Source organism: Phocoena phocoena, chromosome X (genome assembly GCF_963924675.1).
Source record: "Phocoena phocoena chromosome X, mPhoPho1.1, whole genome shotgun sequence".
Taxonomy (NCBI): domain Eukaryota; kingdom Metazoa; phylum Chordata; class Mammalia; order Artiodactyla; family Phocoenidae; genus Phocoena; species Phocoena phocoena.
In genome coordinates, this window is record NC_089240.1 from 114,967,829 (window position 1) to 114,986,112 (window position 18,284).

The window sequence follows — 18,284 nt, forward strand, 5'->3', positions numbered from 1 at the left end:
TCCGCAATGGGAGAGGCCGCAGCAGTGAGAGGCCGGCGTACCGCAAAAAAAAAAAAAAAAAAAAAAAAAATGTAGTCCTTCCAAACAACTGGCCCCATGAAAAAAATTCAAGGGGTGGATGCAAAGAGAAAAACACCAGCACTAGGTTTCAGTGACAGTTTCTTGCCTCTTGTACCTCCTTTGCCCTCCACCACTGCCTACTCCTGCCACGTGCAGTCCTAGCTAAAACCCACCCTCGGCAACACGCAGAGAAGGAATAAGAATGTGGACGTTTAGAGGAGACAAGTCCAGTCCCTGGGGGTGGTTCAAAGTGACAGGACGGGAGCAAAATTTGTCACCCCAAAATGTCTCTTTGGCATGTGGATTATTTTGAGCTGAAAACAATCAAGGCTCTAAAGACTCAGGAAGTCTTTCTTTTCACCACCCCCTTAGCTGGCTAGAGAATTTAGGTAGAGGGCCTGTTCCTGGAACAGAGCTATCAGCAGAGACATATGCAAAGAACGTGTGCTGGGTATGAGGGGGGCAACTCTCAGAGATCAGAGTCCACTCTGTGTCCCACTGTCTCTGTCTGGCCCAGCAAACGTTTATTTACCAAACATTTGCTTTTCCATCTCTATGTCAATTGCCCTCCCACCCCTTTGAAGTCCCAAACCCCTACCCCCAACATCCTCTTTTGTCTTTAGCTGAAGTTGGTATTTAAGGTGAGGGTTTCACCATTTTGGCGACTTATTCAGTTCTCCTGGGTCTCTCCCATGTATACTTGTTATTAAACTTGGATTTCCTCCTGTTAATATCTCATATTGGCTTAGTTCTCAGACCAGACAGAAGAACCAAGAAGGGTTAGAGGAAAATTTCTTCCTCCCTGATATGACCTAACATGAAAACATAAACCTTTTATATGGTGTTTCTAAGGCCATTAAAAAACTGGTCAATTCAATTCAATCAGTGGAAAAAAAAATCGGTCAACGTAGTGAAGAATTCAAAGGGCTTATTGTGGTGGCCTCTCCCGTTGCGTAGCACAGGCTCTAGGTGCGCAGGCCTCAGCAGCTGTGGCACGTGGGCTCAGTAGTTGTGGCGCACGGGCTTAGTTGCTCCGCAGCATGTGGGATCTTCCCGGACCAGGGCTCAAACCCGTGTCCCCTGCACTGGCAGGCGGATTCTCAACCACTGTGCCACCAGGGAAGCCCAACCCTCCTACTTCTGATGTAAAGATCCCTTTCCCATTAACTCTCGATCCATTCCCCTCCCTTGCTGAGATACAGATTCCTATGCCTGCTGGTGGTGACAGGTCAAAAAGAAATCTAGTGATAACTAGCTTTCTCTGGACATGAAGCATCTATGTGATACACCCAGAAGATTAAAACAGGAAGTCTAAATATAAAGCCCAATCCTAGTTTTGGATTTTAATAAGTAGGAAGAGTCATTTCTTAATCTGCCTTAATACAAATTTAATTAGCCATCTACCTAATCCCCTCACTTGACATCTATATTTACCTGAGAAGAAGAAGTTTTAGAAGGATTTAATGATCCCTTAACTGAATCAGTTGCAGAAAACAAAACTTGCTTAAAATATCTGTTCCAATCATACTTGCCTCGATATTTTCTTGGCATGGATATTTTGCCAGGAAAATTTTAATGCAAAGTCCTGACAAAACATGTAGACTCTCTCGGTAACAAAGACACAAATAAAAAAAGAGATACAGGGACTTCCCCGGTGGCACAGTGGTTAAAGAATCTGCCTGCCAATGCAGGGGACACAGGTTTGAGCCCTGGTTCAGGAAGATCCCACATGCCGTGGAGTCACTAAGCCCATACACCACAACTACTGAGGCTGCGTGCCACAACTACTGAAGCCCATGTGCCTAAAGCCTGTGCTCCACAACAAGAGAAGCCACCACAATGAGAAGCCTGCACACTGCAACAAAGAGTAGCCCCTGCTCACCGCAACTAGAGAAAGCCCACACGCAGCAACGAAGACCCAACACAGCCAAAAATAAATAATTAATTAAATTTTTTTAAAAAGAGAGATATAATTTACTACCTTACTGATGTAGTGGCAGACATGACTTTGATGTATAAACAAGTTAATTTACAAGTTACCGCTGACTTTGAAGAAAAGGACTGAAAATTGGATAAATGGCTAATTTTCTTATTTATAATGTATCTGACTCAAATGAATAAAGGAGCAAGGGCCCTTAATGTATCTTCTGTAGTTTATATAATGACTAAGTTATTCATACAAGTATTTTTCAAGAAGATCCTTGAAAAAAATATTTTTAGTCAACATCGGGTTTACTTTTCTCATGTAACAAGAAATTGACTGGTAACAAGGGCTTCCTAATGTCACCAGTGTCCGGGTTCCATCATCCTTGGTGAGAGGCTTTTATCATCATGGTCACAAAAACCTACTCTACCTTCAGTCTTAAGCTCATGTTGAAAGGTTTGTGTGTGTGTGTGTGTGTGTGTGTGTGTGTGTGTGTGTGTAAAACATTATACTCAAATATTCTATTTCTTAACTTTCTACACTATTACACTGGTGGTTCTGTAGGTCCTCAGAAATCAACCTCCACCTGAAGAGAGGAAGAAGATGTCCCCAGGGCTTCGGCCATAATTATCTCTAGACAAAAGTTACAGTAGAATCTAAAACGTAAAAGGCCACTCCCCAAGGGCAAACTTCCAGAGCATGAAGTGCTCTTGTCAAGGGAAGAAAACACTGCACAGCTCTCCATGGCACAGCCATCTGCAGGTTTAAGGGCTGTCTGGGGCTAGGGTTGCTTCATTTGGTTTCTAAGACAATCCTAAAGAACCTGTAGTATCAGCCTGAATGGTAGCCCAGGCTACCATGAACAAGTATGTCAGAATTCCTGACTACTTGAGTGACCTCAGTGTTACACATCTGCCCCAATAGTAAGCAGATGGTTCCATGCCTGATTCCACTTCATAAAGGACCCAGAAGTTGTATGGCAGAGGAGTTTAAAACTCCAAATTGAAGGTTTCGTTTCTTTGAGCTAGGCATTTAACTTAGAAATCATTTTTTTAACTCTTTAAAAATAAATTTTCTTTCCTGAGCTTACATAGAAGTATGGACTTCGTGGAAAGAAATTCCAAAGTTGACAAGTATTTTCTAGACCAAGCATAAAACAGCACAACATTGAATTTATATTGTCCTTCAGCAGCATCCTAGGTAGGTTTTGGCCTGCTTACTGTTTTGTGGAGGCAAGACTTGGGTGGGAAAGAATTCAAGTCAGCAAACACCTGACACCTACTTTCCCAGCAAGACCTTTGCATTACGCCTAGCTCATCTCTTCCACGGTCCCCTAAACTCGCTCTGCTCACCTACCACAGCTCTTTCATGGTTTTTGATCTCCCCAATCAATCACTACAACTTAGATTGTCCTTCTGGGCCTATCCACACAGTCTCTGTGTCTTTGAGGGTTCAGCTCAAGCCCTATCTCCTCCAGGAAGCCTCTCCCGACCTCTCCAGCCACCGTGTTCTCTCTGTCCACTGATGATCTGCTATGTATTTGACGCTTCATCATCCACCACTTCATACTGTCCATCGTCAGTTTCACCTGCAGCTCTTCTCTCTCTCCCGTGCTCCGAATCCATACTGCCAACCTGCTAGAAATCTTCAGAATGATGACTCGCTGGCGCCTCCACTCAACATGTCCAAAACAACTCATCATCTTCAGTACCAATTACCCCCCCAGCACGCACGCACACGCACGCGCACACACACACCCTTCTCCCATCTTCTCTATTAATGGAGTTCAGCATGTATGTCTAAAGCACTGCATTAGGCACTATGGAGATAGGAAGGTATACAAAGATGAATAATTTCCCTTTGACCTACATGTCAGGATGAGTTAGGCACCCCACTTCTGCTCACCACTCTCCAGAGTACCCTGTATTTGGAAGTTATCATTCAATATGCTAATGAGATCTTCCCCTCACTAGACTATGGCGGGGCCCCATGAGGGCAAGGGGCATGCCTTAGGTTTCTGTGCCTGACCGGTGCCCAGGTCGGAGACTGATATCCTAGTCCTCTGCTGGCTGGCTAAGTGGATGACATCGCATGCCCTTAAGGAGCTCACCATCAAGCTGGACCCCTAGACTTGGCGTTATGCTCACCTCTTCCCTTTTCCTCATAGCTGATTATCAGCCAGCTTTCTTGATTCTATTTTCACAGTATCTACTGCATCCATCCACTTTCTCTTCCTCTCCACTGTCACCAGTCACCCACACCACTATCTGGATTGCTGGGACCTCACAGCAGCAGTCTTCACTGGTTTCCTCACACCCTCATTGGTTATCCCCACCACTTCCCTGCCATCCAGCCCCAACACCACCACTAGAAAGATGTCCCTAAACCACATGCAACCCCCTGCTTACAGCTTGTCATTGACACCCTTCTTAATGTAGGTCCAGCTCATGGCCCCACCCCTTCTCTTCACTCACCGGACCCTCAGCCCAAATCCTCCTACCACCCACTCCATGCTTCCCTACTTCCCGGCTTTAACTTAGTGACTCCTTCTAACCCTCTGCCCATCATAAGCCTCTTTTCATCATTCAAGAACCAAATCAAGTGCTTTTTTCCTCTGAGGTTATTGTTAATCACATCGTTTCTTTACTCCTCCAACAGCTTCGTACGTAGAGCTTTGTCTGTGTGACTCTGTCCTATCCTGTCACAGTTGGTTGTGTACACACCTATCTTGACTACTAGACTGTAAGCTCCTTGGGGGCAGGGTCCATGAGGACAGATTTTTATAGCCCCCTCCCCACCAAGTACCCAGGAGATGCTCAATGAACAAGCTAAACAGAATTGAATGACCTTTTGATCCCTGGTCCGAGAAGATCCCACATGCCTCAGAGCAGCTAAGCCTGTGCGCCACAACTACTGAGCCTGTGCTCTAGAGCCTGCAAGCCACAACTACTGACCTGCGTGTCACAACTACTGAAGCCCGCATGCCTAGAGCCCACGCTCTGCAATGAAGAGTAGCCCCCACTCGCCGCAACGAGAGAAAGCCCACACATAGCAACGAAGACCCAATGCAGCGGAAAATAAATTAATTAATAAATAAATAAATTTATTTAAAAAAAAGAATTGAATGAAGTGCCCCACAATATTCATTGATTTTACAAATATTTACTGAGCCCAACAACACAGAAAAAACATCTCTGCCCTTGTGGTACTTACATTCTAATGGTCGGATACAGATGGTAAATGAAATAAATAAGTAAATGTACACTATGTTAGATAGAAAGAAATGGTAAACAAAAACCTACAAAAGGGAAGGGGGACAGGGGCAGTGGGAATAGGGTTCAATTTTCTCCTGGGTGACCAGGGAAGGTGCTACCCTGAAGCCAACGAGTGAGCAAAGACCTGAAGTAGGTAAGGGAACCAGCCGTGCTGATATCTGGGGAGAGCATTCCAGGTGGAGGGACAGCAGGTGAGGCAGGAGCCTGTCTGGAACAGGCAACCAGGAGGCCAGTGTGGCCGAAATGTGATGAGTGAGGGGGAGAGAGGTTAAAGAGAAGGCCAGAGGGGCCACCAGAGGCCAAATCCTGGAGGGCCTTGTAGGCTATTGGGAATGACCTTGCCCTTTACTCTTTTTGAGATGGGGAGCCATTATACTACTCAAGTTACACTTTGAAAGGATCACTCTGGATCTACTGAGTTTAAATTAGATTACAGGGGTGACAAGGACAGGAGCAGGGGTGCCAGTTAGGAAGCTACTGCAATAAACTAGGTGAGAGATGGTCCATATTCTTCCAGTCTGAGGCCTTCCCTGATGAGCAGGCTTCCCGGCCCCAGCTAGCCAGACCTATCCTTGACAGTTGCATAGGATGTTTCTAAGGGTTAGGTTCCCTAGGTGCTCAAACCGGAGCCAGAAAGCTGCCAGGTGAGTCCTTAACTGAGTTGTAAACCAAAGAGAGTATAGGAAAAGCTCGAAGGGAAGGGGCCAAAGACCAGGAGAAACAGCTCAGGGCAGTCGGTCCACAAGGCAGGGGCCAGACTATACGCTATAAGGCTACAAGGCATCTCAATAAGGGACACTATAAGGAGTGCGTGCTGTCTGTCTGCCCCCCACAACCCCTCAAACAATGCTTGGGACTCCCAGGCCAGGAAGCAAGAGCTGTTCCTTTTAGTTTTACAGATGAAGCCAAGTTAGAGTGAATCTGTAAAATTATTTAGAGATCCTAATGAGATTACACAAATTGAAAGATGCAGCAAGGGGTAAAAATCGGCTGTGAAAATCATCAAAACCAAGGAAATTTCAAGCACAGCCTGTGAAAATACTTCAGGGCTCAACAGAAACGTCTCAATTCCCAGTAATATTGCATTGGCCAAAAAGTTCGTTCAGGATTTTCATAACGGTGTAACGGAAAAACCCGGACGAACTTTTTGGCCAAGCGAATTAAAAACTGTTAAGACATCTACACATACGTATATAATTATAAATCTGTTACTAAACACTTATTCCATTAAAGAAAATTCCCCACCTTCACCCAACGCACAACACAGAAAAGCATGAAACTAAATTTTATCTCAAATGCTTTAGGGAAAAGCTCCTCACCGTGGTTATCTGGGGGAGGAGGTGAAGGAGAGGGGAATTTTTATTATCTACATTATCTATTTCTATAAGTTTTAACTTATTTACAGTGAGCCTATAATTGTATTAAATAATAGTATTAATTTTGAGGCACTAAAAAAAGCAATAAAGGGACTTCCCTGGTGGCGCAGTGGTTAAGAATCCGCCTGCCAATGCAGGAGACATGGGCTCGATCCCTGGTCCAGGAAGATCCCACATGCCGCGGAGCAACTAAGCCCGTGTGCCACAACTACCAAGCCTGCGCTCTAGAGCCCGTAAGCCACAATTGCTGAGCCCACATGCCACAACTACTGGAGCCCACGCGCCTAGAGCCCGTGCTCTGCAACAAGAGAAGCCACCTCAACGAAGAGTAGCCCCTGCTCGTCGCAACTAGAGAAAGCCCGCACACAGCAACGAAGACCCAATGCAGCCAAAAATAAATGAATAAAAATTAAAAAATAAATTAATTTTTAAAAAAGCAATAAAGACATTAACCAAAGGAAAAAGTATACTGAGGCGCTAACTACTTAAAAGGAGCCCTTGGGTAAATAGCTTTGAAGAGTGAAGAGATATAATAATGTGAATAACTGAACCTTATTTTATCTGTATCATGACATTTTTATAATGCTAGGGATTTATTTTTAAATATAGGCAGGACCTAGTTTCTTTTTTTTAAATTAATTTATTTTATTTATTTATTTATTTATTTTTGCCTGTGGTGGGTCTTCGTTGCTGCGCGCAGGCTTTCCCTAGTTGTGGCGAGTGGGGGCTACTCTTCGTTGCGGTGTGCAGGCTTCTCATTGCGGTGGCTTCTCTTGTTGCGGAGCATGGGCTCTAGGCACGCGGGCTTCCATAGTTGTGGCTCGTGGGCTCTAGAGCGCAGGCTCAGTAGTTGTGGCGCACGGGCTTAGTTGCTCCGCGGCATGTGGGATCTTCCCGGACCAGGGCTTGAACCCATGTCCCCTGCATTGGCAGGCAGATTCTTAACCACTGCACCACCAGGGAAGCCCAGGACCTAGTTTCTTAAATAATAAAAGGGAAGTACATTACCCAAGCAAGTTCTAGAAAGATTACTGATGAGTGATTAGATTGCATTCTCTGGGTATCATTAGAGTTAAGGGCAATCTTTTTCAGAATCAAAGTGGCCAGACAGCTTCCTGCAGTCCTATGATTATTATTTCTCCTACACATCTCTGAGGCATTTAGACTTAGGTCTGCTCGAAGAGCTTAGGGCTAAAAAAGGAAGTTAGCACATGACCTCTCTTATTGTTGTATTCTGCCATGGTGATCCTTAGAGTAGCAGGAAGGGCTTTGTACTATATTACACGGGCTAGAATTAGTAGACAGAAGGGGACATAGTTAAGGTGGAACAGTTGTCTGAGCTTTGAATTCTTTTGCTTTTTTAGGTTTAGGTTTTGCTGCCTTGATGTAGTCTAAGTACAACTTGGTTTCAAGATATCTAATCATAGATTTTTTCCCAGTTCTGTTCTCGTCTTATTTTTGACATACACATACAAGTACAAACAATTCTGTTAACCAATGAAAACTACAAGATTTTTGGTCCGAAGACCAAGAAAGTACAAAAGTCACAGTCAAAAAAGCTTTGAAAAGATTGACTTACCACTGGATTTAATTTCTCGGACATAATTACTAGGGAACCAGCCTGTTCTCCCATTTAATGTGCCTTCCCACCAGCCTCCTTCTTCAACTCTAGTGACATAAATGATGTCCCCTTTACAGACAGACAGTTCATCTTCATTAGTCTGCTTAAAGTTGAATCTCGCCTTTACTATCAACTGGTGACTTCCATTTTCCGTCATCTCCTGGAGAAACACAAGTCACACCAGATTAGGCACTCATCTCAATGAGGCAGGGGCAGATATTCTATGAATTTAGGCAAATAAAGTAGGGTGACCAAGGATAAAACCTCAGGTCCATCTCAGTCTTGAGTTTTTAATTTAGGAATGGGCCTAACATGGGTAGGCCTTGGGGGAATGAGGGGAAGGGGATTAATAAAGCCCTCAAAATTGTAGGCAAACTTTTGCATTTGTGAGAATGTGTATTTTGGAGGGGGTCATAGCTTTTATTTCCTTCTCCCCCACCAATTATCTAAAGATACTTTTTTTTTTTTTTTTTGGCCACGCTGCTCAGCTTGCGGGGATCTTAGTTCCCCGACCAGAGATCGAACCCAGGCCCCCTGCAGTGGAAGCTCGGAGTCCTAACCACTGGATTGCCAGGGAAGTCCCAAAAGATACTTATTTAAATGAGCCAGGAAACAAAGTAGAGTAATAAACTATCCCACTCTGCCTCTACCCAACACCCGAAGTCTTACATAATTCCGTGACCAAGATTAGGTACCAACCTCCTCTCATAAAATCTGCCTCCCCCTTCCAATTACTAAGAATATCTTAAATTGGCTAAGACTTATTCATATGCAAAGATCAAATATCCCACAGTTCCCTAAGTCTGGAGTTCTTAACCTGTCACATGTCCCTTTGAGAAGCTGATAGCACAACAAGCCTTGACCCAAAACACAGACCAGTAAGTTCACACACAGGAGATTTTACAGACAATTTGAGAGGGCCCAAGGGGTATGGAACCATAGAGTGTTCATCAGCTTCTGAAAGAGATCTGCAATCTCAAAAGATTAAGTGCTTTGGAAGTAATTAAAGTACTTTGGAAGTAATAGCTCATGAGGGCTTAAAGCAAGTGGGTGGATTTTGACAAGGAATAAAGGTCTCAAAAGAGCAGAAGCTAGGGCGCTCCCTCCCAAATGAAAGCTCCCATGGGGGGGTGGGGGGGAGGGAGATGCAAGAGGGAAGAGATATGGGAACATATGTATATGTATAACTGATTCACTTTGTTGTGAAGCAGAAATTGGCACACCATTGTAAAGCAATTATACTCCAATAAAGATGTAAAAAATGCAAAAAAAAAAAAAAGACCAAATGCAAAGATAACCGAGCTATCCCAATATAGGAGCTCGTCCTGGGCTCAATAGGAATGCAAAGAGAAAAAGAAAATGACAGCGGCAATGATGAGAGCAAGTAATATACATTGATTGCCTTCTACGTGCCAGGCACTATTTAGTTCTCCTAATAAGCCCGGGGGAGAGGGGAAATAACAGCAAACTTCCCTCCGGAAGTCGCCCTAATGACTGACATTTGCATAGCATTCTCAGTTGCTCAGTTCTAGAAAGGGACAGGACTTTGGGGATTCAACCCCGATTTTCAGACTCTCTGCCCCACATGCCTTTGATTTGTTCCCATGGGCCAGCCTGAATTGGGGCGAGGTTCCAAATTCGTTTTCTCACAACGCCCCAAACAACAGGATGGCTATGTCACCACCTATGGAGATGTAACCGAGATAGCAATCGAAGTTTACAAATTTTAAAACAGGCAGGGGGAATTGGGGACCAGACTTACCACTGGCTTTGACTGCCTTTGCAGCCCTGGAGCTGTGCTAGAAACTGCTCCCTGTGAGTTTGTCTGAGAGCTATTAGCAGCGCTAAGAGAAGAGGAACGTCCACATGGCCTTTCTGAGAGCTGATCTGTGAAAAGAGGAAAAGGCACCGTAAAGAGAACCCCTTGTGTCAGAAAAACATCTACAGCTTAATATTATCTTTCAAGGGACATTATCAAAGGCAACCTGATCATAATTCTAACTGCTCTATGATGAACATGCCGAGCTTATTTCATTCCCCACCCGCCCGCCTCCCTTTTTGGTGGCCAACTTCTTTTTCTTAACCTTACTGGCCATTGCTCTCCAGTAGAATGAAAAACAGCGACAGAACCACATTTTCTCTTAACCCATTTCCCTATACAACTCTTCCCTCCTGAACCCGTTGCAACAGTATGCCCTGTTAGCCCAGGCAGAACTATATTGGGTACCAAACAGCTGTTTGTGGCTCTTATTACTTTGAAATATTTCAAATTTCTCGCTTTGTTTTTTGGCCTATTACTGAGTGGTTCTTTTCTTCCTCACATGGAACAGTCTGTGTGGCACATATAATGTAAAATCCCTCTTATGCCTGGGGGAAGGGGTGGGGAGAATGAGAATGAGAGAGAATATGTGTTTGAGAAAGATGCAATCTTGATACTGGAATTATTTTTTTAAAAAAATCAAACTCAAGAGTCTTCTCTTCCTTGAAACCTTGTGAAATTCAATCAGCCCAGCGCTGAGCTCGGTGTTTTCAGTATGGCGAGAGCCGTACTAAAGGGAGGAGCTGGCTTCCTGACAAATTCAAATGAGGGTTCTCTTCCTCTCCATTTATTTTTAAAAGATAGAAACTGCAAAAGTCTAAAGCCCAAACATTCCCGAGGCGACAAGCTCAGTAACCAAGTAATTTCCTTGATGCTGTGGGTTTTAACTTTCACCTCCTTGTATTTTATAAATATCTATGGCAAGGGAAGAGACTGTAAAACTTGCTAGGAGAGTTTGGCAAAGGAACATATAATTTGTACGGCATAATGTTCGAATTATACGATCCTCCCTGCCCAGAACTGGATAGTTGTCATGTGTGTTAAATATAGTTACTTGAATTAGCTGTACTTTCTGCTATATGCCTTGCAATAGCTCCAAAGCATTCTCTTCCAGAGAGCAAAAGAACAACTTCAGAGAAGTATTTTTACATTTATTGCTATTATATACAGCTCTTTTGACTAAAACTATAATTACTTGATAGCTTCCTAGATGCTCCAGCCTATTTGGCACTTGATTATATTGTCTGTTCCTGTTCTCTCATTGTTTCGCGTGGGTAAGCTGAGTTTCCCTAAATAGATGGTAATTTTCTCCAGGGCAGGGACCAAGTCTTGCACTTCCTTTGTAGCACCTGGCAGTGCCGGGCACACAGCCTGTTGACTCTAACGGTTTGAGCATCAGGACCCGTGATGGAGCATCAGGGCTCTGGAGTCAGTCAGATGTGGGTCTGAATCCCAGGTCTGCTGCTTACTTTCTACTTGGGCCACTATGGGCCTGACTTTCCTTATCTGTAATACGGACCTAATACTAACAGGTCCCAGGCTTGTTTCAAAGATTGAATGAGACCACCGATGGCTTATAGGACAGCCGAGACCCATGGTAAGGGCTCAACACATTTTAACTATGGTTATTACTGCCCAGCTGTACGTAAGATACTATATCACGGAAGGAATGAAGTTATACTTTAAGGTTGTCATCATTTGCTTCGCATTTACTTGGATTTATATTTCATTCCGCCAACGTGATGCGTACTAAACATTTAAATAAATGATGTTCTTTTCACTCACTATGAACCTGAGGTTTCATTTCCAGCACAAGGTTACCGAAGGGTTCCTTAACATGGACAAAGGCATACAGAAAACTATGAGAAACAATATGTCTCTGGCGGAGAAAGGGAAGTAACGGCTGCATTTTGTAAACTTTATGAAAAAGGGAACTGATATTTTTTCCTTTTTATTTTCTGTCTTGTTATACTCCACTGCCTATTCAATAGCTTTGAATGAAATTGTTTCTTGGTTCTTATTATATTAAGGGCATTAGAATAACCTCTGTGACAGTTATGTTTAAATCCTAAACTATGACAGATTAAAGTATCTGGCACCCATCAGGGTTTCTTTAGGGGGAGGAGAGAAGTCTGCCCCAATCGCACAATCCTGGCCATAGACAGTTGGCTCCTAGGGTAATCAGAGACATGTGAACCCAAATGTGTCACCCAGAACCCATCTGTCCCAAGCCCTGCTTACCTTCTGTTGCTTTGTTGACAGCTAAAAGAGTGCTCAGAACCTTGGAGAAATTGACCCCTGCATGAAGGTCATCAGGATCAAATACCTATGAGAAAGGAAATTGAAACTGTTAAGACACTGTAAGTATTCAACTCAACAAACCAAACTATCAGAAGGCCACTTCCTCTAGCTCTCAGGAGAAAAAAAAAATGTAAAAGCCAAGACCCAAACCTCTGTATACCTTTGGGGGAGAAATGAAAGCAGCAGCTGAGCTGCCTAATGACATGTGGCGGGCCATCAGTGAGTCAGAGAGAAGCAGTAATGGGAAATGAGAGCCACGCCGAGTCCAGGGCCCACTAGGAAATGCACAGACCTGTTCTTCTGACCTGAGCCCATCAATACTCTCAGCCCAGTTACTGGAAACTCTGTGCTGGGTTACAGTCAATGCCCATCACCTACAGAAGCAGGGGAAGCCTTTGTAACACACTTTCCTCTGTACAGTTTATTCACTGTTCTCAGCCAGGGCACTGTCTGCAGGGCCTTCCTCTCTGCAGCCCATCCTCCCAAAGGCCACCCACTGGGTCCCAACTCCATGTCGCCCAACTTTCTGCCCCTTGACCTTGCCCCTCTCAGCTCATCTTCATGGATTTGACCCTTGGGCGGCCTAAGCCTATAGGTTCTTCCTGGCCTTAGGTGACTATTCCAGATATGACCTCTGACCTTCCTGGTATTGCTCAACTGCCAGCAGCAAAACATTAAAGAAATACAATATTTCACTTGGCCTGTCGCAACCACCATTCTGATATCGCACTGTCCCTAGGGAAGACACCAAGCAGTTGTTATTTGAAAGACAATTGTTAATTTAAAAATGTATTCAGGGCTTCCCTGGTGGCGCAGTGGTTAAGAATCCGCCTGCAAATGCAGGGGACAAGGGTTGGAGCCCTGGTCTGGGAAGATCCCACATGCCGCAGAACGACTAAGCCCATGCGCCACAACTACTGAGCCTGTGCTCTAGAGCCCGCGAGCCACAACGACTGAGCCCACATGCCACAACTGCTGAAGCCCGCACACCTAGAGCCCGTGCTCCCAACAAGAGAAGCCACTGCAATGAGAAGCCTGCACACCGCAATGAGAGTAGCCCCTGCTCGCCAAACCAGAGAAAAGCCCACGTGCAGCAATGAAGACCCAACGCAGCCAAAAATAAAATAAAATAAAAATAAATAAATTTAAAAAATAAAATAAAATGTATTCAATATATTGTAATAACCTGTAATGGAAAAGAATCTGAAAAAGAATAGATATATAGATATATAACTGAATCACTTTGCTGTACACCTGAAACACTGTAAATCAACCCTATTTCAGTAAAAAAAAATTAAAATTTTTAAAAATATAAAAATTAAAATGTATTCATTGTTGTAAAATGTATGGAGGTGTCTTCTAGTCTCATAAACGTGTATTTGAATCAAGAAGTATGCTCAAACACAGGCACAACCTATTAATCTGCCAGCCAATGATGCCAATCTATATATATCTATAGGTAACCCGACGCCCACCTTCTGGATGGAAATACACCTTCAAAAAACATTTCATTCCAGGATGTCTAGAAGTTTGCACCCTTCTTTTTCCCCAACGTGGTGATGGGAATAAAATGTACCTTTGCAGGTTGGACATGGCTGGTAATGAGCCTAGGATTTTGAAGGATCTGTCTTCCCGTCAGGTAGAGAGATTTGCTCCATATCTAATCCTCATGTTTTCTGGGAGCCGCGTCAAGACCCAATTTTATTTTCTTTGTGTACATATTCTAGAAGACCTAAAATCGGTCTCTCGAATGAAAATACAGAGTATCGGGGCTTCCCTGGTGACGCAGTGGTTGAGAGTCCGCCTGCCGATGCAGGTGACACGGGTTCGTGCCCTGGTCCGGGAGGATCCCACATGCCGCGGAGTGGCTGGGCCCGTGAGCCATGGCCGCTGAGCCTGTGCATCCGGAGCCTGTGCTCCGCAACGGGAGAGGCCACAACAGTGAGAGACCCGTGTACCACAAAAAAAAAAAAAAAAAAGAAAATATAGAGTATCTATTTTTTTTCAAATTTGGCGGGGCATCAGTATAAACAATATATGCAAATGTGTGCCCCTTCTGAGACTTAGAACTCTTTTTTTTTTTTTTTAATTTTTGGCTGTGTTGGGTCTTTGTTGCCGCACGAGGGCTTTCTCTATTTGCGGCGAGCGGGGGCTGCTCTTGGTTGCGGTGCATGGGCTCTAGGCACGCACGGGCTTCAGTAGTTGTGGCACATGGGCTTCAGTAGTTGTGGCACATGGGCTTCAGTAGTTGTGGCTCGCAGGCTCTAGAGTGCAGGCTCAGTAGTTGTGGCGCACGGGCTTAGTTGTTCTGCAGCATGTGGGATCTTCCCGGACCAGGGCTCGAACCCGTGTCCCCTGCATTGGCAGGCGGATTCTTAACCACTGCGCCACCAGGGAAGTCCCCACACTCTTTATTCATTTAATCAATGAATGTTTTGCATTCAAACTTAAAATGACTGAAGAGCTCAATCACATCTAAAAATGAAACACTAATACACTTCTAGCAAAGGGGGAATGTCGATATTACTAAAGAGTTAAATGACACTACGATCCAAATATGTTCCTGAATGCTACAATCTAAAATGCAAACGTTGGACTTCCCTGGTGTTCAGTTGTATTGGTACTTGGCTGAATTTGAGAACAAATAAACTGATCAGAAAATGAAACGTGCATCAACAAGAGGCACTGTGTCTGCTTGAGGGAAGTTGCCTGCACTATACACAGTTCCCTTTTTAGAAAACCTCAATACACTAGAATTTACCCACAGATGCTGTACTGAAGCACTGGGAACTCCATAGGAAGAAGTTGGAAGAGGCCTCTCGGGACCAGCAGAGAAGGCAATGCCTGAGGGTTATGATTTTCAAGCAGATGGAAGGTTAGATAGAACCATGAATGCCCTCTACGGCACTGCACCCTCACAAGCCTCACATGGAACAGTACCGAACATTCCACCCCAGACCTTTCTTCCATGCACTTGAGATTGGTCACCTACTAAAATAGAAATATTATTTGGAGGGAGTGCAATACTTTCAGCTGTTATAAGTCTTTTACATCTTAGTGGAAACAAGAGGTGTGAGACCAAGTTTAGAGATGATGATGTGGAGAAAAACTAAGGGCACTGGCGCCCAACTGGGAAAAAGCAAGGGAGATTCCCCCAGCATGGAGAGGGTGCGGGCAGAGCAAAGAGAAGTAGATTCCAATACAAGCCACTTGCCTAGGCCTAATCCCAACCATTTATATGTGCTAAATGGAGAACCAATTCCCCTTTTCTATCTGCAAAGCAGTGGGATGGTTAAAAGGCGATGCAAATTTGTACTTTGACGCCGTTATGCGATTTCACAATACAAAGTCCCGATGACACTCATCTCCCTATACTCTGTGCAAGCCTCACTCGCCTGTTTAGTGTCTCTGGTATGAAACTGAGTCCCAGATTAGCTGAACTTTCTTGATTCCTATTTTGGTGCAGAAATTAGCTGCTTGGTTCCAGTTGGATCTGTGAAGGTCAGATGAACAGCAGGATTCCCTCCCTCCATTTACCACTACTGTGAGGCAGACAGGTGAGAAAGGATTGCTTCTTAGACTACAGCTCGATGGTTTCAAGGTCCCACGCCTGCAATGGGATGAGGCAAGGTTCAAGTATAACAACGACAAAAAAACATTTACTTTACGCTGGGTAAGCAATAGGAGAGACAGGATTGAAGTTCATACAAGATTTTTTTTTAAGTATTTACATAGAGCCAGCCTAAGGTCTAATCCTACATCGGCAGCTGAAATCAGAAAAGGAATTTCATTTTTAAACGTATCCCCACATTTTTCCATTTTGGAGATCCACAATGACAGCAAAACCTATTTTCCATCCACTAAACACCAGGTGTTAATTCTGAACCATTGGGGATCTGCCAGTATAAACTGCAGAGAAGTTAATATTTATATGGCTTTACAAATAGATCCTTTCTGGAGGAGTTTTCAGTTTCAACATGTATGCTATTTTATGACATTTTCCCTAAACTGAGAAAAGCAAGGAAGCACAGGAGAAGACACTCCCCCCAGCCACTTGGTAGTCCTACAGCTACGATTTCTTGACTTACCAAGCCCTCGCTATGCGCTATATGCTGACACCATGCTTGGAGTCTTCATTGCCCTTGATTCTCCAAGCAAGCCTGTAATGGGTGTACAATTATTTCCCCCATTTTATAGATAAGTAAACAGTGACTCAGAGTAAGCAGTTAAGTCACAAAGCAAGAAAGTGATGGAACCAATAAAAATACACAAGAAAGTGCTCCAAGAGGCATTTTAGCCCTGTATGCACATTTTATGTTTTCATGAGACATGAAAAAGATGAGAAAGAAATCTGTGAGTTTGCACACAAAAAGAAATCCCTTGCTGCTGTCGATATGAAATCCCTTGCAGCAGCTGTACCATACGCAGTAAGTTTGTTACAACCTCTAAGATGACTTAATTCAACTAATTGTGACAAAGAGAAAATGGCCTATATGAGAAGACTGTCTCCCCAGGGGCTTTGCCTAACTCATGTGCTGTCCTTCTCATTTCAAGGGGCAGCCCTGACCCAGCAGGCACCTGGTCATGTTTGCCAGAAGGGGGTTAGGGCTGCTCTGAGTTACTTCTATTTGTTCATCTGGTTCCATCGTCCACATAAGTGAGGTGTTAGCTGGGGGGGGGGGGGGGGTGCAGGGGGAGGGCGGCATCCAGCCCATGGTTATAGGACCGAGTGAAAGCATTCCTCGGCATCATGCCCTCAGCACCTGAGGTAACCAGTCACGGCCCCAGCCACATCCTTGTTAAGAGAAGAAGCCATACCGTATGCTAGTTCAGATACCTAGTGATGGGTGATGCCTGTGATGCCTCTAATGTCATGTGGCTTCAGTACCATTCAGTGAACTTCATTTAAAGTTAATATAGGGTCTGAAGTGATCACAATAGGCTCCATCACTCAACTATTAAAGTCTAATCAACTGCAAAGCAAGTGATTCAGTGGGACCACATGGACATAGCTTATGTTTCAGGCCCATTTTTTAAAAAAAATTCGAAATATTTCAGGAACATTCCATCTCTTCCTTGTTCTTACTGAATAAGATCTTAAATTAACTTAGCCCGTCTTGAATCACATTCTCTTATCCTCACAGCTGAGCACGCTGCCTCTGTTAACCCCTGAACTTGGGAGGAAATGTCATTACGTTGTGCGACAGAGAAGGCAAATCTGAGCTACTTAGTCATATTTCACCGGGTGGCAGTGCTCCTGGCTCTGTGGACATGACCTGGGATGCTTCCACTCAGCTCCTACTAAAAGCAGCCACCAAGTCAGCAACAAATAATGCTCTCAGCTCAGAAACTGGACTCAATTCGCCACTGGTATTCCACTTACTAGAATACAGTGGATGGCATGTGTACCCTGCCTGGTTTTAAATAATAACTGTTTCAATTTGATATGGAGCAAACCCTGCTCTCTACTTCTCTCTTATTTCCTTCCTTTCTCTCCATTTCAGCAATTTAGGGAACAAGATGTGACTTATGCATGTAGCTGCAATAACATCAGTATACTGAAAAGAGCCCTGATGCGAGGGTCAGGAGACCTTGACTCCATCCCAGATTTGTCACTGCCGAGCAGTCATGAGGACCTAAGGAAAGCAACACTACTTTCTTTGTGTCTCTGTTTCGCATCAGGACAGTGAGAGATGTCTTTGACCAAAGGAGCACAGGAAAAGGCCTGTTGGTCCATCATCTGAATAGGGGCTCCCAAAGGCAGCATCTCGGCTGGGTCTCCAGGGTCCAGAATCTGGCCTTCAGTTCTCAAGGCTCTTGAAAATGGACTTATATTAACCACATTCACAAAAGGCCAATGCATAAGCCAAAATGCCAATTTACTAATTAAAAAAAAAAAAAGAACCAT

General features: G+C 44.1%; 1 protein-coding gene across 1 annotated transcript in view; it reads right to left on the bottom strand.

Moving 5' to 3' along the window:
* The window catches only part of ARHGEF6 (Rac/Cdc42 guanine nucleotide exchange factor 6), a 115,907-nt gene that overhangs the window by 72,202 nt on the left and 25,421 nt on the right, over positions 1-18,284 (bottom strand). Inside the window, exons 3-5 of the mRNA XM_065901336.1 lie at positions 12,317-12,401; positions 10,019-10,143; positions 8,215-8,416 (exon numbers count right to left, since the gene is read on the bottom strand). Coding sequence (XP_065757408.1) covers positions 8,215-8,416; positions 10,019-10,143; positions 12,317-12,401 — 412 coding nt within the window. The remainder of the gene's footprint in view (positions 1-8,214; positions 8,417-10,018; positions 10,144-12,316; positions 12,402-18,284) is intronic.